The sequence below is a fragment of the Pteropus medius genome, unplaced genomic scaffold (genome assembly GCF_902729225.1).
Source record: "Pteropus medius unplaced genomic scaffold, Ma_sr-lr_union100, whole genome shotgun sequence".
Lineage (NCBI taxonomy): Eukaryota > Metazoa > Chordata > Mammalia > Chiroptera > Pteropodidae > Pteropus > Pteropus medius.
This window is the reverse complement of record NW_024340849.1, coordinates 49,653,851-49,676,970: the sequence shown is the minus strand read 5'-3', so window position 1 is coordinate 49,676,970 and position 23,120 is coordinate 49,653,851. Positions and strand designations below refer to the sequence as shown.

General features: G+C 42.2%; 1 protein-coding gene across 1 annotated transcript; it reads right to left on the bottom strand.

Moving 5' to 3' along the window:
• Positions 1 to 455: 455 nt before the first annotated feature.
• CIDEA (cell death inducing DFFA like effector a) lies at positions 456 to 18,001 on the bottom strand. Its single transcript, XM_039838761.1, has 5 exons — positions 17,953 to 18,001; positions 10,419 to 10,563; positions 9,491 to 9,637; positions 2,928 to 3,109; positions 456 to 954 (listed from the first exon to the last, which is right to left on the bottom strand). Exons 1-5 carry the CDS (start codon positions 17,988 to 17,990, stop codon positions 807 to 809), a joined length of 660 nt encoding a protein of 219 aa, XP_039694695.1. The 5' UTR covers positions 17,991 to 18,001; the 3' UTR covers positions 456 to 806.
• Positions 18,002 to 23,120: the final 5,119 nt, after the last annotated feature.

The following is a 23,120-nucleotide window of genomic DNA, read 5'->3' as shown; positions in this document are numbered from 1 at the left end:
TACTGCTGTTCTTGGCTGCCTCTTAGCTTATGGCAGCCTGGGTCAGAGTTCTGTCACTTGTAACCAAGGGTCTCGAGTGAGAACACAGGCAACAATTAGGAAGTGAAGACATGATCCGCTAGTATTAATGTATCAGGTCTAGGTTTCAAGCAGTTTTTTTTGTTTTGTTGTTATTGTTGTTATTTGTTTTTTTGTTTTGTTTTGTTTTGTTTTAAGAAAAAGGTTGAAAATGCTGCTTGGAGACCTTCCATCAGTTTTTGGGTCCCCTTGGAGCTCATTTGGGACTTACACATTAAAAAAAACAACCCATAGTCACATTTAACAGCTCCTTAATTCTGCTGTACCACATACTAGTAAAGACTTAAAAGTGATTATATCTGTTAGCAGAAGATTTCTGGCTGAGTTTTGCTTCTCTATGAAAGGTTTTATTTATTTTTTTGGAAGATGAAAGAGACACCAGAAATTATTACACATATCAAAAGTAACTCCTGTGATCGATTTATTTCAAGAGGTGAGGAGCCAAAAGGGCCTAATGTATGTGCATGTTGCTCCTTAGCCACCCAAGACATTCCTGCTCTTGGGCCCCTACATGTCTCTTTCCCTCAGGGCCTCTTGCTGCACAGACCTCATGTTGTGTGCCATCAAGCCCCTTTCTTTTCACCCCAGTGTCATTCCTGAGCAGAAGTGATGGACAGCCTACAAGTGCATGTGTATATTGTGCGTAAGGGAACGTAAGCATCTTGAAAATTTGTCATTTGAGAGGGAACGAATGGGTCAAAGCCGGCTGAGCCCCTCAAAGTGCAACTCTATCCAATCTTGAATTTCTGCCTGGAGTGTAGCCTGGGTGAAGACTGTCCTTCTGTGTCATCTAGCACTCGGAGCATGTTCTTGCCTGTGTAGATGAGAAACTGTCCGGTCACTTGGGCAGCATGGGACAGGAACCGTAGCAGGCTCCTGCAACAGAGGGGACAAAGGCATGCATCAGGCTTGGAGTTCTGGGCCAGTAAGGAACAGAGGGCACGAGAAATCTTCACAACCCTCCCCCCGCCCCACCAAATATGTGCTCAGAGCAGGCCATGCTTACATCCCCTGATCCCCACTGGGCTCTCTAACACAGATGCTGACTGGTGAGGTCTGCGTCAGAGCAGGGACTCTGCATTTCTGGTGAGCTCCCAGGTGACACTGATGCCACTGACCGGGACTACCCTTCCACTAGCCACTTCCCAATGTGGCCTGTTGCTCAGCAACTAGAAAGTGCCGAGTCGGCAGACTGTTCTCCTGAGTGTACACACTATGTCCTATCCTTCAGCCACTTGCTTATTCTGGTGCCTTGAGTGTGTGGGGCTTGTTACTGAAATCAGTCAAATCAGGCGTGAAAGGAGAAGTCAGGCTGAAGAAACGTCTTACAAAAACTGAAATCGTAACCCTATGACCAGTTAGCTTAAGGGGCTGGGACATCCCAACTTGACTCTATTGTGGCATCTACATCCTAAGGTTGAGTCTGGCAATTGTGTTATTTCAGACTAAGAAAGTGACTCTAACTAAAAATCTTATTCCCTACTAAGTCCAAAGCTAAAGGGTTTCATTTCAGTTTTAAAGGTTGTCACTTCATAAGAAACCCAGCCGCAGCACTGGTTGGGACAGCCCTCTGCTCCTGGCATCCCAGAAAGGACCCTTGGTAGGCAATGGCTTTGATTTGGGAATCTTTGTGACTTCTGTGGCTATTTGAGAGTCAATATTTCAACACTAGGACAATAACAGTTGTCTAGGAGTCAGCTGCTGATGATTCTAAGTAGGAAATGGAGGCCACACAGAAGCTACAGCCAAGCTGACCTAGTGTTGGGGCCTGGAGACCCATTAGAGGAGAGCAGCCTCATTTCCAAAGCCTTTTCCCTCCTGGTGCTGTGCTCTAGGAAGATCAGAGCAGGCTCCTGGGACAGAAGAGAGAATGAGCCAGTGCCCTGAGGGAAGTAGGCAGGCCGCTGCCCAGAGGGGCTATGCAGAGAGCACTGGAGTCAGCAGTTGCAATCTTTTTAGACCAGCTTCAAGACCTTCTGACACTGTCAGTCTCTCCTTCCATCCATCCCTCCACAGAGAATTAGTGCTGTAGAGGATCAATGCAAATTAACTGGAGGGCTAGATACAGGTGTATTTGGAGCCTTTGTAATGATGAAGAACTTTGAAGCAACCTTCTCCTTTAAAAGATGCTGAAATCAAGCCTCAGAGAAATTAAGTAACCTGTTAAAGGTCACACAGCTCGTTGCTCAGAGGCAAGGCTGGGAGAGACTGCAGGTATCTCTCTCAGTCCAGGGTTCGGTTGCAGGGTGTCCATCCTGGTTATACACATAGAGTGTTTCTGGTGAACATACAGAATCTGTTCATACAGGTTGGGGTATGCATTAGGGATCTGTCTTCTATAGGCTTCCCTGTAATGCTGTGCAGCCAGCCCAGCCCCAGCCATGCTCCCATGCCACTTTACCACTAGCTTCAAGTTAGCAGTAATACAGAAATACATGCAAAATAGTACCTAGGTTTGGGTGGCTACTCTGTTCAAACCAAGTCAGAATCTCCACAGCTCTGGTTTTAATGTCACCGCTTAGAATTAAGGTTTAAAATTGCACAGCCCTAGTTTTTAAGAGAAATTTGGTTCTTTAAATTTATTAGATTTTTGTTTCCATTAAGTATTTAATGGTCTTTGGAGGGAAAAAAAGTATATTTTGGCTCAAGACTTTCTGTTTTCTGAAATATGTCTGGCATAAGAGTTAAACTTCTGTACAACAATGTGTATTAGAGTGAACAACTATGAGTCACATCAGGGCCTCCTCGAGGATCAGGCCTGGGATTGCAGAGGAGCAAGCTGGGAACGGGCCACTAGACCATGCTGTGTGCAGTTACCAGACCCTAAAGTTGACCCCGAAGTCTGTTACCTCAGCAAGGCCTTGAGCCCTGTACACCGGAAGTCATAGGACACGGAGTACATCTCATACATGGTGGCCTTCACGTTGAGGCAGCCAATGACATCCTTGGGACTCAGCTTATACAAGTCGAAGGTGATTCTTGCTATTCCTGATTTCTTTGGCTGCTGGCGAGCGGGGATGCAGTTACTACCCTAGAAGAGTGACAGGAGGAGGAGACTTAAGAAGCATCCTACCTATTACATACAAATCCTGTAATTCTGGTTTTATGCTAGTTTTGACTGTCGGTTTAAAATCCATTAGGGACTAAGCTGCTAATTATTAATGTTTTTAGCAGAGCAATATTCTTATACTGTTACCATGTCCAAACCCATAAGAAAGTATTCTTCCTTCATCTTCCTTGAGTTTAATGACTCAGCCTGACCGTGATTCAGCTTTGGGGCCTAGGTTTCAATACCCAGGGATCAATGAATGGCTGTGTTGTTGACACATGATATTGGGAGACACTCACCCTGGTCACTGAAGGCCACCATGGTTACTTGATTGACATGGACAGTCTCATGACTATGACATGGTCTGCTTAAAGAGAAGCCGGCAGCATTATTTCCATTTTATAAGAGGCTTCTGGGCAGAAAGTTTCAGAATCACATGGCTACAGTAAGGGGCAGTATGAGAACTTTCCCAGGGCTTCCTCTATTTTCTAGTAACTACCCTGGATGAAAGTTGACTTCTTGGAGACACCAAAGCTGTTTGATTACACTATCTACTCTCAGTGTACCTGAAACATCACAGACCCTTTAGGTTGGGAGAAGAAAGTCAAAGACCTTTATAAGTCTCCCAGTTTATAAACAGTTTATAATCTTCCCCACCAAAATCATTGAAGGGACAAGAAGAGAGCTGTCTCAGGGCACAAATACCAGGTCAGGGGATAATCTTCCTGTGGGTTTGCTCCAGGAAGGGATCTTGTGGCATTCAGGATTCAAATTTACATAAACCAATAGGATTACTAACTCTCAGGAACCTCTGGGGTTGGGAATAGTTGAGTTTACGAACATTAAATTCATAATGACAATGATATTTGAAGTTAAAACATAAATTCTCCTAAAAGTAACCAAACCCTAGAGTCACTCTTCTTTCTTCTCACATGAAACAGAGCCAAGAGAGATTCTGGTCGTTGCCCGTTGTTTAATGCACAAGAAGTCCTTGGCCTCTTTACTTTAGAGGGCATAAGCTCTCCATCATTTAGGGAACGTTGTTTTTAAAAATCAAAATTATAGAATCAAAAGGGATTTTCACATATAATCCTGCTACAACCCTTGTTTATCGCCCCATGTTCCTCTGCTATATGAAAAATTTATCTTACTTTCTCGAAATGTCTTCCTTAAGTCTTGGTCTTAAATCAGAATCAACATGCACTTACAAAGTTAATCCGTTGATGATCTAACACTGGAGTTCTATAATCTGCTGACTAAGGAAGAAGGAAAAGACTGTCTCAGCCCTCTTCCAGAAAGTGCTTTAAGAGCTACTTCCTCACAGGCTCTAAGGCATTTAGACTGAAGAAGGGAGACCTCTGGTGGCTATTTCTCAGCAGGACATTCTCAAGTCAAATAAAATTGGCTTCACTGGTAAAAACACCTCCAAGTTGGGTAGGACCTGTAATCAGCTGTGAGGTGCCTATTTCCTACCCAAAGGAAGATGGTTGAAAACTGGAAGACAAGAGAAGACTCCAATCCCAAATCACATGTTACTCAGGCAGCTACTAGACTGAAATGGCCGTAGGCTCCTCCTTGAACCGTCACATAGCAGACTTATTTGTATCCATTGCACCCTATCACTACTCTAAACTTTAGCTGGGTATCCCAGCATCCACCCATTCTGGGGGCTTATACGTATCACATATTAACCAACTCCCCTTAGTAACTAAATGTCTCATATACAAAACAAACAAACAAACAAACAAACAAACAGAAAATAGCTTCCTGTCTGAATTAGTTTCCTGTGGCTGCTATAACAAATTATCACAAATTTAATGGCTTAAAACAACACCAATCTATTCTCTCACAGGTCTGAAGGTTGGGAGTCCAAAATGAGATGGCAGGGCTGGTTCCTTATGGAGGCTGCAGTGGGGATTGGTTTCCTTGCCTTTTCTGGCTTCCAGAGCTGCTTGCATGCCTTGGCTTGTGGCCCTTCCTCACATTATTCCTTCTCTTTTTCTGCTTCTGGCCCTTACTCTGGCCCTTCTTCATCCCCCTTAAAAAGACTCTGTGCTTACCTGTCCCACTGGGTAATCCAGGATCATCTCCCTATCTCAAGAGCTTTAACTTAAATACATCTGCCAAATCCTTTTTGTCATGTAAAGTAACACATTCACAGCTTCCAGGATTAGGACAAGGACATATTTGGGGGCCATTATTCTGTCCTCAAACAAGAAGCAGTACAGTCCAAGATTGTCTTTTAAAAGATTTATCTAATCGACCCCATGATCTTCCAATATACTAGCATAATCACTTATTTTAAAGATATACATATACATAAATATGTATATTTAATTTTATGCTTTTTATACTGGTTTGTAGTTTTTCTTCTCTAGTTAGAAAATTCTGTTATGAAGTATTTGACATGTATAGAAGTGTACATATATGTAAAAATAAGGAATAATAAGATGATCGATATACCCATTCCACATAAAACAAAACATTATCACCCCTCTGTGTCTCTCCAAATTATGTTCCTCTACCTCCCAAGAGGAAACCATCTAAGTTGTGCATAATTCCCTTACTTTTTTAGCCATGTGTATCTTAAACATTATGTAGCTAATTTTATATATTTTTCAGTTATCTATAAATGGTTAAATGCTGAGGTTTCTAAGTGTGGTTTAGAGGCACCTGGGGAATCCTGAGACCCTTTCTGGGGATTGAGAAATCAAAACTATTTTTATAAGAAACACCAGGATGCAATTGGCCTTTTTGTTCTCATTCTCTCACAAGTAGTACATTTGGAAAATCTGCATAACTCAGTGAACCAATATTTTCTAAAGGATCAATGCACGATGTTACAAAATCATCCCTGCCAAAAAGATCCATTAAAGTACTAGACTGACCCATGGATTCCAATGTCACAGAGGAGGCAAACTTCACAGGTATGCCTTCAGATTCCACACTGCAGCCAGCCTTTATACAACCAGCACTTGTCGAGTTTTGGTGTAGTATCAGAGGAGAATATCCTCAGTGATCTGGAAAGACCATTAAAATAATCTTTCCTTTTCCAACTACATAGATATGTGAGATCATATTTTCTTCACATACTTCCAACAAAACAATATATTACAACAGATTGAATACAGAAGCAGATATGAGAATTTAGCTGTCTTCTATTAGATGAGGCATTAAAGAGATTTGCAAAAATGTAAAACAATGTTATGCCTCATTAAATATTTTTTGTTTTGAAAAATAGTTATTTTTAATAAAAATATATGATTTCTGTTAACTTGTGTTGGGTTATTATTTTTAACGAAATAATATATTTTTTAAATTTATCAATTTTAACTTTGATTATGTGAAATATATATACCTATAGCTTATACTTTCTCATCCTTGGCACTCTGACATTTGGGGCCAGATAATTCTTCATCATAGGGGCTGTCCTGTGCATTGTAGAATATTTAGTAGCATCTCTGGTCTCTACCCCCTAGATGCCAGTAGTGTATCCCTGCCCCAGCTGTCACAACCAAAAAGGTCTTCAGACATTGCTAAATGTTCCCTAATGGTCGAAATCATCCCCAGTTGAGAACCTCTGATTGATGAATATCAACAGATTCTATTGATATGATCCACATAAACATAAGCTATTTGGGTCTTTATTAATTTTGAAAAGTATAAAGGAAGATCAAAAAGTTTGAGGACCACTTGTTTAATGTATTATTCTGCCATGTTTTCACTCAACATAGTTGATCAGATTTATCCATATAGATGTCTGTATCTGTACTTCATGCATTTTCACAGCAGTTTATAAACATCGAATGTTGTATATTCCATTCAATGTATATACAACAATGTGTTTATGCATATTTACATAGAAGCATGTGGCTGGGTATCATGTGCTGGGTATATATGTAGAAATGGACGTGCTCAGTTCAACTCTATGGGATAAAGACAAGTTGTTTTACATAGTTATTAGTGGGAGCATAAGAAAGTTCATTGCTCCATATCTTAAATATGGAAAAAATTTAAAAGCCTAACAATAATGGTGTAAAAGGGTGTCTTATTGCGGTCTTAACTTGTTTTCCTAGTCACCAATGAGATTGAGCATTTTCCTATGATTTATTATCCATTCTACAAAATGCCTGTCTATTTTTTGTTCATTTTAATATTGGCTTGTCTGTTATTGCCATTATTGATTTGTGTGATTTCTTTAAATTTGCAGAATACTAATCCTTTGTCGGGTTATGTTGAAAACATCTTCTCCCACTTGTGGCTTTTGTTTTACTTCTTTTATAGTATCTTTTGATGAACAAAATTCTTAATGGAGTTGAATTTATCATTTAAAAAAATGGTTAATGTATTGCATCTTGTTTAAAAAATTAATGCACTGAGTATGCCAAATAGACATTAGATCGCCTCAGTCATGTCTCCAACTTCCTTCCTGTTTTCCACCTCTCTCTTTTTGTGTTACATTGCAGGTATCTTCTTTAGACCTGTCTCCCAGGTCTTTTATTAGCTTTAGTCCTGTCCAAGTGTTCATTTATTTTAATTGCTAATTTTTCATTTCCAGAAATTCTATTTGATTCTTCCAAGTCTCTCTCTCTTTTTAAATTTTCTCTTATTCCTTCTTACTTTAGATTACTTTTTATATTTCTTTGAACATTTTAAATATACTTATTTTACACTGTTGATTCAAATCTGAGTTCTTTACAGGCCTGGCTTTGTTAATTCTGCTTGCTCTCACATACAGAGTCCTTATGTTTTATGTTTTATTGTGAACTCCCATTTGTTGGAACTTTAGGAATGAAAATTCTTTGAGGCCTGGGTCAAATTCATTTTGAGCCTATTTGCTTCTACTAGTTATGTGGAGGCACATCAACCCTGGGTCACTGGGACTGGAAGGAGAGGTTATTTGAATAAAAAGAATTCAATGAGTAACCTCCTTCCACTGATGTTCCCTCCCTGGGTCTCTGTAAACTAAACTCTCAGCTTGGGTGATTTTGGAATCAAGAGTCCCTAAAACCTCATGAGAGCAGGTGTCCCACAGATTCCCAGAAGAGAACTTGCTAAGATTCTTTGCTTTATGTGGGCATCTCTAACCTGACCTCCACTTTCTTTTAGCCTAAGACTTTGTCTCCTGTCCTCCCAGCATCCTTCAAAACTGAAGCCCTTAACTTCCTTAAGAAGAAAAAACATACATCAAAAACAGGAATAAAGAATGGTAACAACTACATTCCTATCAATAAGTACCTTAAATGGAAAAGAATTAAGTGCTCCAACCAAAAGACAGAGTGGCTGAAAGGATAAGAAAACAAGACCCCTACATATGAAAAGGAAGGAGATGGAAAAAGATATAGCTTTGTGGACCTAGAAGATATTTAAATCAGACAGAGAAGGATAAACATTATATGATTTCACTTATATGTGGAATCTAAGGAATAAAAAGAACAAACTATCAAAAACAGACTCAAAAATATAGTGGACAATTTGGTGACAGATAGAGGGGAGGGGAGTTGGGGGGGTGGGAGAATGGGGTGCAGGGTTAAAGAAGTACAAATTAGTAGCTGATGGATGGTCATGGGAGCATGGCATTGGGAATGCAGTTAGCATTAATATGTTGGCTTGGAGGAGGGTCAGAGGAGGGAGGGAGCTATTGGGGAAAACGTTTTATGAACTATATAGATGTCTAACCAATGTACTGTATACTTGAAACTAATTAAAATAAACAAATTTAAAATAAAATAAATAAAACCATGTCTAAAAAAAAAAACCGAAGCCCTTAGTCACTGAGGTCAGTGGATGCCTGCAGGTGAGAGGCTCACAGGTGAGACATCAGTGTTTACTTTCCTCTCTGGATTCCGGCTCCCATAAAATCTTTGGCTTCTGAGGATTTCTCTTTCTTGGGTATATAAAAATGTTTTAATATTTTGCTTCACATTTTTAGTGGGAGGGTTTTCCGAGATATATAATGTATAGTTTCCACAGAAGTAGAAGCCCTTATTCTATCTCTTTACTTTTCTAAATCACTGTATTCATGCACACTCCCCTACTTAATTTCCTTGGCTATGTTAGCTTACCAGCCTCCTAAGGACAGAGTCAGTGAATTGTCAACAGGTCATATCTACAGGCTTTAACAAGGATCTATAGCTACTCACTGGCCAAAACTTGTCCCTCAGAATTCTTTGCTCTAAACCATACAGCCCAAGTTCACAAAGATGCTACATTTCCTAAAAATACTTATAAGAATCCCTTTGAAGGTGGTAGATCTAGTTATTAGACAATATAAAGGATATATTTAGAAAGTGAGCAAGTCAGCACCAAAATAGGAAATTCACTTTTGCAGGTGAAAAGTATACCCAGTAGCTGTTTGCTTACCGGTGTCCACTTCTGCCCTTTTTCCAAGATCATGAAATGTGTGTTGTCTCCTAAGGTCTGAAAGAACTCTTCTGTGTCTACCACGGTGCCATCTTCCTCCAACACCAAAGTGACCAGCCCACTGGTGATAAGTAGGGCATCCAGGGTCTAGGTTAGCAACACATTAGAGACATGGAATGAAGCAGGAAATTCCATTTTGACTGCTCACAGCCATTGATTACATTATAGTTTCAGAAGAGCCAGCTGATTTTGATAAAATTTTAATGGTCAAGATATATCTCAATTGGTATGATTCAGTCTTGGCTTGGAAAAAGAGAAGTTAAGGTTTTTAAGGGACTTATCTTCTTCAGAAATTTCAATGACATGAGATTACATTTAATAATATTTACAGTTTCTAAAATTACCTACTTATTTCAACCAATAAAAATTAAAATCCTACAATATGATATTTAAGAAGCCTGAGTCTCACGTGGCGTATTGGAACGTTTCTCTTGTTTCAGAGCCTGTATGTTAGACTCTCACATCTCGTTTCTGTGGGTGTCTGTGTCTAGGTTATGTCTCCATGAGATTCTTCCTTATTTGATCATCTAGGACACTTTTAGATTAAGGAATATTCTTCCCTGGCCTTTATGACAAAGAACAGATTTCCAAAGTCTGCTGCTTCTCTATATTCTCTCTTATCAAAGAAACAAAGCTACATTATTAACTGATTACTGTTTTTAAGGTTTTTGTCTTTATACCTAAATTGTTTATGGTACAGAAATGAAATATTGTTTCCTTTCATTCTTTCATTGTCCTTTAACCACTTAGAAATGGCCCCCTCAGACTCTCCAAGGCCAAGACATGGACATTTCTGTCTCTACACTGGCTTAGCACCCAAGACCCTGTGCTTCTGAGGACCAGTGAGAAGCTCTGCAGCCCGTGGTACCTTGCTGAGGAGCTCCTTCAGACTGCTTGCCATCACCCCCCTCCGGCTGCTTCTGTTGTGGTTGGAGACTCGGAAAGGGCGAGCCGAATGCATGAGGGGAGTAAGCAGGACTCTTTTTGTCTGTGATCCCATAAATGTCAGGGGCCTAGAAATGGAGGAGAAAAGTAAAAAATATATTTGACCTTACTTTTTACAAAGAGTCTTTAAGAAGAGGTTTGAAATACACAGAAAAAAAACAATTTCAATATTTGTATCTAAAAGAAAGAAATTCAATGGTTGGGGATTATTAAAAATTATCTAACTATCTACCTATCTATCTATCTACTATCTATCTATCTCTATCTCCCAATATCCAAGGAACAAACAATACATAAAATTAAAAACACAACTATCATTATAGCTACTTTACCTGAACATTCTCAACTACTTACTTTGAAATAACTAGTTGAGAAGGAATGATAAAGGCATCAAACTCAAAAAAAAAGGAATAAAAATTATATTCTGCAAACATGGGTTTTAGAGCTGAAAAATCTAAGAAAATAGTTTCTGGAGAATTAGCTAAGCAAAGCTTAAAAATTAGGCAAGCGCGCACCCACCCCCCACACCTAATTCTATATTCGTACAATAAGACTAAGCCAGAATTTGCAAAGCCAGACATTGATCACTACAGCAATAAACCAATTTGAAAAACATGAACTTAAGATACATGAGAAACAATAGAACACCAGAATAACTGTGGAATAACAAGAAGAAAAAGAACTTTGGGCCATATATCACATGACTCTTTGAAGTATATTCCACATTTATCAAACAATTAGTTCGAATTTTCTTTATAAAAAAGAACTAACATGGAGAAAGAAAGGAACAATAGTAAAATCAAATGAAGACTTAATTTTCTGAGGAAAAAACTCCCTAACCTTTGGTTATTAAATTCTAGTTACCTAGCAACTATAAAAAAGTAACAAAATGGATAAACGAGAAATAGCTGTTAAGATGCTTACTACTTTATAAGTTATTAAACAAATACATATTTTGCTTTATAAATAATAACTCACTTAATCTTCAGAAAACTGTGACATTCCTCGTTTTCTCAATTTGCAGATGAGGAAACCAGGCCAGTGAGCTAGCTGCCCACAGCTGGTAGGTGCCAGAGCTGGCATTCAGCCCCAGGCATCCATTCTCTTCCTCTTAAAGGTAATCTAGATGGCCACACACTACTAGTTACTAACTAAAGAATGAGAAGAGTTTGCATATTAGTGAACATATGAAGCTTTCAATAGCAATTAAAGAAATGAGAAACCACCTTTGACACACCACTGCTTACTATTCCAGTGATCCCCAACATTTTTGGCACCAGGGACCAGGGCTTCTATGGGAATCTAATGCCTGATGATCTGAGATGAAGCCTGATGTGGTGATACTAGCGCTGGGGAGCGGCTGCAAATATAGATGAAGCTTCACTTGCTTGAAGGCTGCTCACCTCCTGCTGGGTGGCCCAGTTCCTAACAGGCCACGGACCAATACTGGTTCACGGCCTGGGGGTTGGAGACCCCTGTTTTAAACCAACATGCAAGAAGTTCTCTAAAAATGACTCTGCAAGGGGAAACAGGCCTTGCTGGTGGCACTAGAAGGTGGTTCTATTGGGGAACCAGTTTAGCAACACATAAAGAGCTTTCACCCAGGACTGTGGCCTTTTTTTTTTTTTATTTAGGAATATATCCATAAATAAATAATTCAAAAGAATATAAACAGAAATTAGCAATGTTTCAGGTAGATCTTGCTTCAGGCTGGGTGCTGTGATAAGTGACACATGACCTTATTTAATCCCCATAACCCCAGAGGGACTAGCACCTGGTGTTGTACTGTTTCCACACCGACCTATTTCAGGTACTCAAATAGTTGTTGACAATTTAGACAAATGCTTGTACAGTGAGATTCCAGAGAATGACCAAAAGGACAACCTTTTAGAAGATACAAAGTGAGTCTATCACTGCTTTCTGACACTTATAACAGTTTGTCTAGATTAACCCAATGAAGGCTAAGATTCTAGAGAATATCCATACTGTTTTCAAATGCCTATCACCTAGGATTTAGCACTTTATTTTCACACACACACACATACTGTCATTTATTTATCTATGCTTTATTTCCCAACTATTTCCCATTAGAATTTCCTTATGGACAAAGTCTTCTTTGTTTATCTCCCATAATACCTACCTTAGTGCTAGGCATGGAACTTTTATATAGTATGTTGTTTAACTTGAAGCTCTATAAATGGACACAATTCAATGACTTATCAGTAATTTGCTACATGAACAACTGATAGTATCCTAATGAACCAGCTCTCAGACATAGGTTAATTTCATGCTACCAGCAGTTTCAGGAGGTCCCCATAGTAGTGAGTGTCTGTGTCTCATCCTTATGGCATGAGCAAGAAGAGTCTAGCTTGAAATATATTCAGCCAGCATCACATTAATGCCTCAGAAGTGCTCACATCTGAGCACTTGCTATGGCCAGCGATGTATTAGTTCTTTATATATGTCAACTAATTATCATAACCTTAGAAGGAAAATATTACTCATTTCTCAGAGTGGTTTCTCAAGGGGACTTAGTTAATAAGGAAAAGAGGTAGGACATCATCTTTCTGAACCTCAAACCTCAAGCAGTAAACAGCAGTCGGAAGCACTGTGAGGAGGAGCTGCTTTATGGCTGAAGGGATTGCAGTGTTCTCTGTTCATATCCTCAGTGCCTTTCCCTTTATGCCACCACAGTCACTGCACACTTGGTTTCCAGGGAGGCAACTGCAAAGGGATTGCGCCAAGTCAGTGATCTCTAACGCGGGCTCCCCATCAGAATGACAAGAGATCCACGGAGTAAATCAGAGCCTGAATTGACGCAGCTGTGGGCCTGGCATCAGCCTCTAAACCTTGGCCCTGGTTCCAAGCAGGTTACACCAAATTCCTCAGTTACACAACACAACGAACAAGGTGCCCACATTCTGCTGAGCTGCTACTACAGAGAATTCACTCACAGTCTCATCCCTCATGACTTGGTAGACAGGGCAGCGAGGATTACCCATATTATGCTTTACATTTAGAACCTGATTTTGTTCTCAATCTTGTCATAGCATCTGAAACTTAAACTCACTGGCAAAGTTCCTATGAGGAGATAGATATGAGTTCTACTCTGTTTCAGACACTATACATTAGCACATTGCCTAATAACTCTACAAGACAAGTATTAAAGATGAGGAAAACTGAGACTCAGGGCATTAAGAAACTAATAAGGTCAGAGTTAGCAAGTGCTAGCACAGGGGTTTGAATCCAGCTCCTGCTTTGGCACCACAGTGCCTATTCTACCAGGTGCAAACCCTCCTATAGTAGAGGGGACCCTGGACCTTCACCGGCAAGAGCCTCTCCTCCAGAGCAGGAAGACATTGCCATTGCCCATGAGACCTTCCAGAATCTATGTCTACTGAGGCCAGAGTCTGTCTGTACATTACTTCCCCACAGCACCTAGGTCCCCATTGGCATGTGATCTAGTTACTGAGTAAAAAATAGACTAGAATAAAATCAGAGAAATGGGAGAACAAAGTTCATGTCTTAGAATCTTAGGTGGTTAATGGCACACCTCGTGGGCACGAACAGCTTTGACCTAGTTAGCTGTAGTCCCGTATCCTTTCATTGGCTGGAAATGCTCATACTTTAGGAAGCACCAATGCTCCAGTGACCTAGCACAGCCGATTATATAAAGTTCTTATTGTCTTTTAACCTCTGACAAGATAAGTGCTTGCAGTCATTTTTGGTCCTCCCTCTTCACACTGCCCTCAAGATAGTCATCCTTGATAAAAAAGGACACTGAGTTTATTCTTTTTCTTCTCTGTTATGTTTCTTAACCAAGAACCAATTGTTAGAGAAAAGTCTTATGGAGCACACATTAAAAAAAATCTTTGAAGACATGAAAATTAAATGTTGCCATTTTTTTCAAGAAACAGGATGAGTAATTTGATGTGTCAAATTATATAAAATCAGAACTATCATATACAACATAAAAAGGGGTTATGAAATTTTACATACACTAAACCTATCTAACAAATACTGTATGAGTACTGAATATGCCCAGCTAAATGAACAGCAGGGTTAAATAGCTAGCTGCATGAACAAAGCAATATATTAATCCAACTCACTTTTGGTCTTCTTAATAGAATAATTTATGTCACTGGCCATTAGCACAATGCCTAAAACGTGTTGCTATCTCCCCCTGTCTGCCCCAATTTCTTAATGTATCGATGTTGAAATGGGAGTGCTGAGAAGCCTTAGGATTCTGCTTTTAGATATACCACTCATCAGTCACCTAGAACTCCTGGGAAAGTGCAGATGATCCTATGAAGCAGGAAGGGAAATAGCTCACTAAAAGGAACAAAAAACAAGGAAACAGCTGTTCCAGGAAATAGATTACTTCGGGGAAATCAAGACAATAAGAGAAGTCGGACTTCATAGAGTTGAAAACTGTGAAGCGGCATATTTCCCAGAAGTGAGGGAAACAGAGAGTCTTTGTATTTTTCCCTGCGGGAACCAAGGAGTCCTCAACTTATAAAAGTGTGTGAAATAAAACAACAAACACAGACTGACAGTGGACGTAAACTTTACTCCAATAAAACAAAGCTAACCCCCACAGATCATAAGAAAGCATCTTTATAAGGCACCCTATGGACTGATGTTTATTCTGAAAGTGCTGGAGGAAAAGGCAGGCCCAGGAACAAGGAAGGTCTCTCTGAGCCAAAGAGAAACATTTTGGTGTCAGCAGCGATGAGGTGGCTCTATACGGCTGGATAAGATACTACTCAGAAACTATTCAGAGTGAAACGATGACTGAGGGAACCCCACATTTCATCACTAGGTGAAAAAGGAGGAACCCATATGAAGTAATTAAGCATAGACAGAGATAGTATATAAGTCAACTAACTATAGCCAAAACTAAGAGTGACAATGAGAATGTTAGGAAGGGAAGTGGTGATGGCAAATACAGAAATGCAGAGAAATAAGGTGGCTTGGGAAGTATTTGTCAGCCCTGGCTAGGTCTCCATGAGCCTCAGGGATATAGTTGTAGAAAACTCAATTCGTTGCTTGTGCTGAAATGACAGCTAGACAAAACCTAGAGTTCCTTGCTCAAGAAAAGGAAAGATGTAAATAGCTACAAAAATGGCTATTTTGCACAAAATATAATACATCAACCTTATAACAACTTCAGGGTTGGCATGAATGTTATCACTGAGGGGACACAAAGACAGAGCAGACTTTGTTTGGAACAACACACACAATGGTGGACATCCTTGAAGTCCACAGTGTGCGAAGAGACCTCAGGCTGCTTTCGTTTTGACTAAGGCCTCTAGTGATTACAGATGATTAAAAAACTAACAACTGTTTAAAATTTGATAATTGCTTACACGTAACTGATCGTTAAAAAATGATATGCACAGTGATTAAGTTACTTTCTTGGCAAAATGCAGTTATTTACTAATAAAAGACAGAATCAGGACAAACTCTACCAGCCAGTTTAAATTAAGGGGCACTAAGAGGAGAGAAAATTCCCGCAAGACCAAAATTAACAAATGCACCTTGCCTGCGGCTCACACAGATCTTCACTCTGAACATGGTTTTAAAGAAGGGCAGAAGGGAAGAAAAGTGTGTTCCTTTCAACAAATATTACAGATTGTTTTCTCCCAGTTTAGTTTGGAAGCAGGTAGATTCCAAAGAATTATAGCAGCTCAGTTTGGAAGCAGGTAAAATTTTCAAAGAACTACAACAACAGTGTGTCCTAACAAATAGTCACTCATACCTACAGCTTGCCAAGCTCAAAAGAAAAGTGTTTCAGGAGATTATATGTTTCCTTATGTTTCGATTTACCAACATTTATTTCATCAGGGAGTTGCTTCTGTCACACGCTTAACCCTGTGAAAACCTTGCACAGACAGATTTTAAATTTTGGGACACTGTTGTAGGGGTCAGGTGTAAGGGTAGGGTCAGCCTTTATTCTGCAGGTGTTGCCTTCTCCTGCTCCAGGCAAAACCAGAGGAGTAGGTGCTCTCTACCCATCAGCCTACCAGCCCCTCAGTGTTCAGGGGAACTTGGAGAATGGGTATTTGTATGGCCATGGGAGGAAAGTTTGGAGGATGCACTCCAAACTGTTCAGTTACCCTGGGAATGAGAATGTGGAGTGGGTGGCACTGGAAGGAGAAAAGCAGGAAAGAAATCAAGGGCTTTACCTTTATGCTTAAACCATGTTAGGGAAGATGCATGAATCAAATCTGTTTTTCTCCCTGGGGTTCCACTGCTTGACTTAGCTTTGGTTTTTGTTTTGAAAGAGAAAACCAGTGCTGTCCCAACTGATCACCTCTACATTTTGGCAGCTATTTTTTTAGCCTCAGGTTTTAGACACAGTCCCCTTTAAGAACCCAAGTCCAGAAGTCTATATAGGTCACACTAGTTTCATAAAGGATTCTCTCCTTTTTACCTACCCTGTCCCTCCACCCCTCCGTACAAACGGGATTCGTCACCTGCATTTTAAAGTACTCAAGGGCCTCTCTATCCTCTTTGAAATATTTTGAAGATCTTCAGAGAAACACGATTCCTCCCTTAAATCTATAAAGTTTCTGTCATGCAAGATCTTTAGGTTCTTACCAAAAAGGATTGGTTGGTATGTCAGGATGTGAAATGAACCCAGGAAGGGGAAAGGAATGTTGCCAGGCCTTCGACCACACATCGTATCACGAGGAGCGGGGCAAAGAGGCTGCGGGGTCCGCGGGTCCCTGGTTTTTCCGTGGGCAGAGTCATCGCCTTCGGGTGCGGCGAAGATGAGGAGGGCGTCCCCTCAAACACTCCCTTACAAACCCGAGTGGGCTCAGCGAGTAGGGGTAAGGGAGTTTTCAGTGCCCGAAGCACCCTCGGGATCAGCCTATCCTCCACTTGGAGCCCGGAGCCCAAAGCGCGCGTTTCCCGCAACCGGTATGCGTAAGCCGCCCGGAGCCGCCAGAGTCCCCACCAGCTCCCCTCCCTGCGCCCCAGCTCGCGTCGTGATTCGCACGACCCCGGGAAGCCCTGCCTAGGCACGATGCCCTGAGTTCCCGAGATAGCATTCTTATTTGCACTCGCGGCTGCGGCTATAGCAGGCAAGAGATGTTGCCCCTTTCGCATCACCGCCACATCTGTTACGCGAACGACCGCGCACCACCCGCGCGCCACCCTCGGCACCTGCGGACAGCCGGAAGAGCGGGAGAAGACTCGCGGCTGTTCGGGCTCTGCCTACCCGGCTGGCCCGCAGCGTGGGCGCCCGGTGTGTGGGTGAGTGCGCCGGGACCCCGGCCTCGGGGAGCTCCGGGATGCGGGGCGCACGCGGAAACTGGGCGCAGGAGGGAAAGGGATGTGGGGCTCACGCGAGTGCGGGGCGCAGGCGGAGGGGGGCGCTCTGGGGCGCGGGGTGCGCTGATCGCTCGGGGGCACAGGCGGGGTGGTGAGCCTGGCAAGCGCGCACTCGCCTGATGAGGGCTCCCGCGTAGTCCCGGGCAGTCTCCATGACTCAGGTCACCTTGTAAGAGCGGCCTGTCCCCGTGCGCGCGGCCTCTTAAAGTGCCTCCGCCCGCCCCGCCCCGCCCCGCCCCGGCCAGCTGGCTAGCTGTGGCCTGACAGCTCAGGGCAAGGACCTTGGTCATGGGCTCGCCTCTGCCGAAGGTCGCGGCTTAGGGTTCTGAGAGAGCGCCGGGGTCCGCACCCCTTCGGGCCCCCTCGAGGCGGGCCGCAGAGAACAGACAGTATCCACGACCCTGGAACTCCAGATGCTCTATAGGTCATTTGATGGTCGCATGTCAGCATGTTTGCCTTGCATTTTCTGGACGTTGGGCAATATGGCTTTGGCTGTGGAAAGGCGTATGTGTAATTTTAAACTCAGGCCACAGGTGGGAAGATTGAGGCTCAAGATGTGTGCATTAGTGACCTCCAAACTACTCCCAGTCGGACGCTGGGGCTGCAGCCCCTGACGCCCCTCTCGGAGTTCCGCTAACCAGCTGGTTTCTTACAGAGGTGAAGACATTGCTGCAGACACTTGGACGCGCAGCCCTTCAGGTTCTCAGAGGCACCTTGGCCTTACCATTAAGCTGCTTCTCGGGCTGTACCATGGGCGTTTTGGGGGCAGTAAGAAGGGCATTCAGAATGGAAGGGTAAAGGAACCAAGTGGACTTCATTGACAATCTTTTAGCTACAGGTAAAGGACTTTCTCAGAGCAAGGAAGAAGAGAGGGAACCGAGTCATGGCTGAGGGGGATTCTATCCACATCATGCTTGCTCAGATGACCATATAGGAAGATGCAGTTCAGCATGTTTTATTTATTTATTTAATCGCCTACAGCACCTGATATTCCTGGTTAGTACGTGGATATCCCATCCACGTACTAACCAGGCCCAACCCTGCTTAGCTTCTGAGATCAGAGGAGATTGGGGGCGTGGAAGGTGGCATGGTGGTAGACAGTTCAGCATATTTTAGACCTCTGAAAGAGTGGGGTAACTCTTGTTAGGAGATTCAATAGAGCTCTTAATTACAAAAATGAAGCAGAAGTCTCTTGAGCAGGTTAAGGATTGGAACAGTCTCAATTCCAGCCTTTTAAATGGTGTAAACTCTCTGGGATAGAGATTTTCTAGTGCATACTCTCCTGCACATATCAGGTGATTTGTTTTACAAATTATTAGCGACTGCTGACTGCTCTATTGTGAACCATGTTTCAAAGAGCTGTAGCTTGACCTGAAGCTTGCTTCTTCTGATTCAACTTGATGTCAGCACATTGACTTGATCGCTTAAATCATGCCTCCCTTCTGACTGCCCTCCTTCTCAGTCGAACTCACAGAAACAAACACACACTTCTTCCCTTTCAGGGCTGCTGGTGCCAACAATGTTGACTTGCAGGAACATTGAGGCAAAAAGCAATTTTCTTCCAGATTCCCGAACCCCATGGGGCCTGCAAGGAGCTACCCAGAGCTCACAGAGTGGGTATTTCCTGAGAGAGCCCCTTGGGCTGAACAGAGCCTTCAGAGATGGACAGAGCCTTCAGAGATCATTTGCTGCCCCTCCACTGACACCCTGGTGTGGCCTGAATGTGTGTCCTTTTGCCCCTACCAATTCGTATATTGAAATCCTAATGATCAATTTAATAGTATTAGAAGGTGGGGCCTTTTGGAGGTGCTTAAGTTGTGAGGGTGGAGCCCACAGGAATGGGAGTAGCACCTTATAAAAGAGGCTCCAGACAGATACTTAGGCTCTTCTGCCATGTGAGGAGACAGTGAGAAGACAGCCAGCTATGAACCAGGAAGAGCGCCCTCACCAGAACATGACCATGCTCGCACCCTGATCTTGGACTTTCAGCCTCCAGAACTGTGAGCAATAAATTTCTGTTGTTTCATAAGCCACTCAGTCTGTAGGATTCTGTTAGAGCAGCCGGATCAGCCTAAGACACGCCCCCAATTTGACAGATGAGAAAATAGGTCCCGTCAATTGAAATCAACTCACCTTTTAAAAAACCTTTTATTGCAAAAAATTTCAAATATAGAGACTTAACATGGGCACCCCAGTGCCTGAATTCAACTGCTGTTAACATTTTGACATATTTCTTTGTTATTAATATATATATTTATTTGAATCCCTTCACATAGATCCTTCAGCTTGCATCTCTGGAGAAATGAGAACATTCTCATATATACTGTAGTGACTTTCTCACTCCTAACAAAATCAAAATGATCTAGTAGCACCTAATATTCAATCTGTAGTCAAGCTCCCCAACCATTCTGATTTACTGACACCTTATGTATAAGGCACTATACGCATGTCCCAGATACAGTGTGTTGGATCTGTTTCATAGCAGTGAAAGTCAAGATTGCAAGTGATTCTCACATACCAATAACCAATCATGGCAATGGGTGCTATTTATTTACTTATTCCTAGAGCTTAGAGGGATGTCTGCATTAGAAGGCATTTAGTATAGGCTTGTTAAGGACTGACTAAATGATTGAGGTGCTATGCTAGCAGTAATATATGAAGGGAACAAAGTAATGAATTCTTCCCAAAGAGTATCCAGGAAGGCACAGGATGAGTGAGGTGAGTGGTGCATGGGGGTGGTTGTGACTATTCTGTCCTGCTTTTAGGAAGACCAAAGGCACAGAGGGACAGTAATGGTGTGTCTGGCAATGTGGTGTGTGTGTGTGTGTGTGTGTTGGGAGGGGGGGGTGACTTAGGAGGAGAATGATAGGAACCAGTTGGGCAGCCAAGTCAGAGTGAATCTGCAGAGCTCTGAACGCACAGTGGGCATTGTTCTCAGTGGGGGAACGAACCAGGGTGTCATGTGACCTATTCCAACAGATTCGCGAACATTCTGGGGATGGCATGGAGGAGTCTGGGCCAGGGGAGTCTGTAGGTGATCCAAATAAATGAGTTCAGGGTCAGAGCTGGGCTCTGACAATAGGCATAGAGGGATGGGAGAAGCTAAGGAAGATTTCATAGGACGTGGTGAAAAACAAGCAGGGGAGTAGCTGAAGATGACTCCAATATTTTTAGTTCGGGGAACTGGAGAGGTGGCATGCCCTTAACTGAGATGAGAAATACAAGAAGGGAAGCAAGTTGTATTTGAGGTTGAGATTATGTTGAAACCCATGGGCCTGTGGCTCACACTGGACAGAAGTGTGTGGACCGGCATCTGGGGAGAGGCCCTAGTTGGAAGTCAATGCTAGTCAGCTACCTGCCTGCTCTTAAGTGGGATCTGTGTCTTACAAGCGGGTGGCTCACCCCATGAGAGTGTCTGGGGAGAGAGAAGAGGGCAAGGCATGTTGTGTTTCAAACAGCTTGGCTGTAAAACTTGGCTGCTCCAGAAGGCCAAGAAGAAAATGGGTTAAGAGGCAGCACATGCCCAGCTGTGCTGGGAGGAAGCCTTTCCAGCACAATTCCATCTTCCAGCTCTCACACAAATAAACAAACTCCTTTCTCATTCAACACCATTTAGTACATCTTTATTCAGCAACCACAACCAAATCTAGCATTTAGTGTTTAATTCAGTCACCAATTGTTGACACAGTCCCTATAGAGTCTGTGTGCATGTCCCTCTGACACCGTGCCTCAAAGAGGACTTCCAGCATGTTGACCTTCCCAGCTCCCTGCAGCTGTCTATAGGGTTGATGCTACAGTTGGCTCATCTCTCTCTCCAAGGCAGGGCTTCCCCTGAATCTTCTGAGTCCTGACAGGTGGCTGACAGAGTGCATACTCTGGAGCACAGAGACCTGGGTTCCTAGCCTGGTTTTACCTCATTCCAGGGAGTGACCTCACCCAAGCCTCAGATTTTAATCTGTAAAAAAGGCACAGGGCTCTCTGTCTCATAGGGTGTGGGGAGAATCAAATCCTGTGAACAGAGGGCTGACCTGCCCCAGGGCCCAGACCAGAGTGAAGACCACAACGATGCAGGTGATGGACAGCTAGACTTTGGTTCCTAGCCAGAACAGAGTACCTGATATGGAAACAGCTTTTCATATGTGGGGGCTGGTTATGGAGAACATAGATGCCTAAGGGCAAAGGAACTTCAGCACCCATGTAATGTGATATCTATATTTTATGAACAAAGTGGATAAAACAGTGAATACTGGGTCCGAACCCTGGCTTTGCTACTTTCAGATTCTGTGACTGTGCAAATTTTCTTAAAATTTTTTTTTTTGTGAGCTTCAATGTCTTTATTTCTAATAATCCCTGATGATCAGTGTTCTTACTAACTCTCAATGGGTTGCAATGAGATAATGATTTTGAAATACATTGTAAACTGTCAAGCACTAGCAAGTGTTAGGTCTCCCCCCCACCCACCCCACGCCAACTTCATTGAAACATAATAGACAATCAGTTGCTGGTATTTACATTGTACATTTCAATGAGTTTTTTCAATTATAGTTGGCATACAATAACATACCAGTTTCAGTTGTACAGCATAGTGATCAGAGATCCACATAACTCGCAAAGCAATCACCCCACTTAATGTAGCACCCCTCTTCCCCCTTACATATTTATTACAATGTTATTAACCACCTTTCCCATGCCACACTCTATATCTCCATGACTATTCTGCAACTATCCACTTGTACCTCTTAATCCTTTTGTCTTTTTTTGACATTCTCCCCTCCCATCTAGTAGTCCTCAAATTATTCTCTGTATCTATGAATTTATTTCCGCTTTTGTTGCTATTTATTTGTTCTTTAGATTCCGCATGTACATGAAATCATGCGATATTTGTCTTTATCTTTCCCATTTCATTCAGCACAATACCCTCTAAGTCTAGCAAGGCAATATCTTTCTCCATTCTCTTCTTTTTAGTCTGTGTGTGTCTTTTAATCTGAAGTGAGTCTCTTGTAGGCAGCATATGTAGGGGTCTTGTTTTCTTATCCATTCAGCTTCCCTATCTTTTGGTCGGAGCACTTAATTCTTTTCCATTTGAGGTACTTGTTGATAGGAATGTAGTTATTACTGTTCTTTATTTCTGTTTTCAATACGTGGTTTTTCTTCTTAAAGAAGTCCCTCCAACATTTTCTGTAATACTGGCTTGGAGTTGATGAATTCCTTTAGCTTATTTTTGCCTGGGAAGCTCTTTATCTGTCCTTCGACTCTAAACGACAGCATTGCTGGATAAAGTATT

Coding starts and splice junctions, on each gene's coding strand:
- CIDEA (XM_039838761.1), bottom strand. CDS start 17,990: ATGGAGACTGCCCGGGACTACGCGGGAGCCCTCATCAG. Junction 10,564..17,952: donor TACGCGGGAGCCCTCATCAG/GCGAGTGCGCGC, acceptor CTCCATTTCTAG/GCCCCTGACATTTATGGGAT. Junction 955..2,927: donor GGGCTCAAGGCCTTGCTGAG/GTAACAGACTTC, acceptor CCTCTGTTGCAG/GAGCCTGCTACGGTTCCTGT.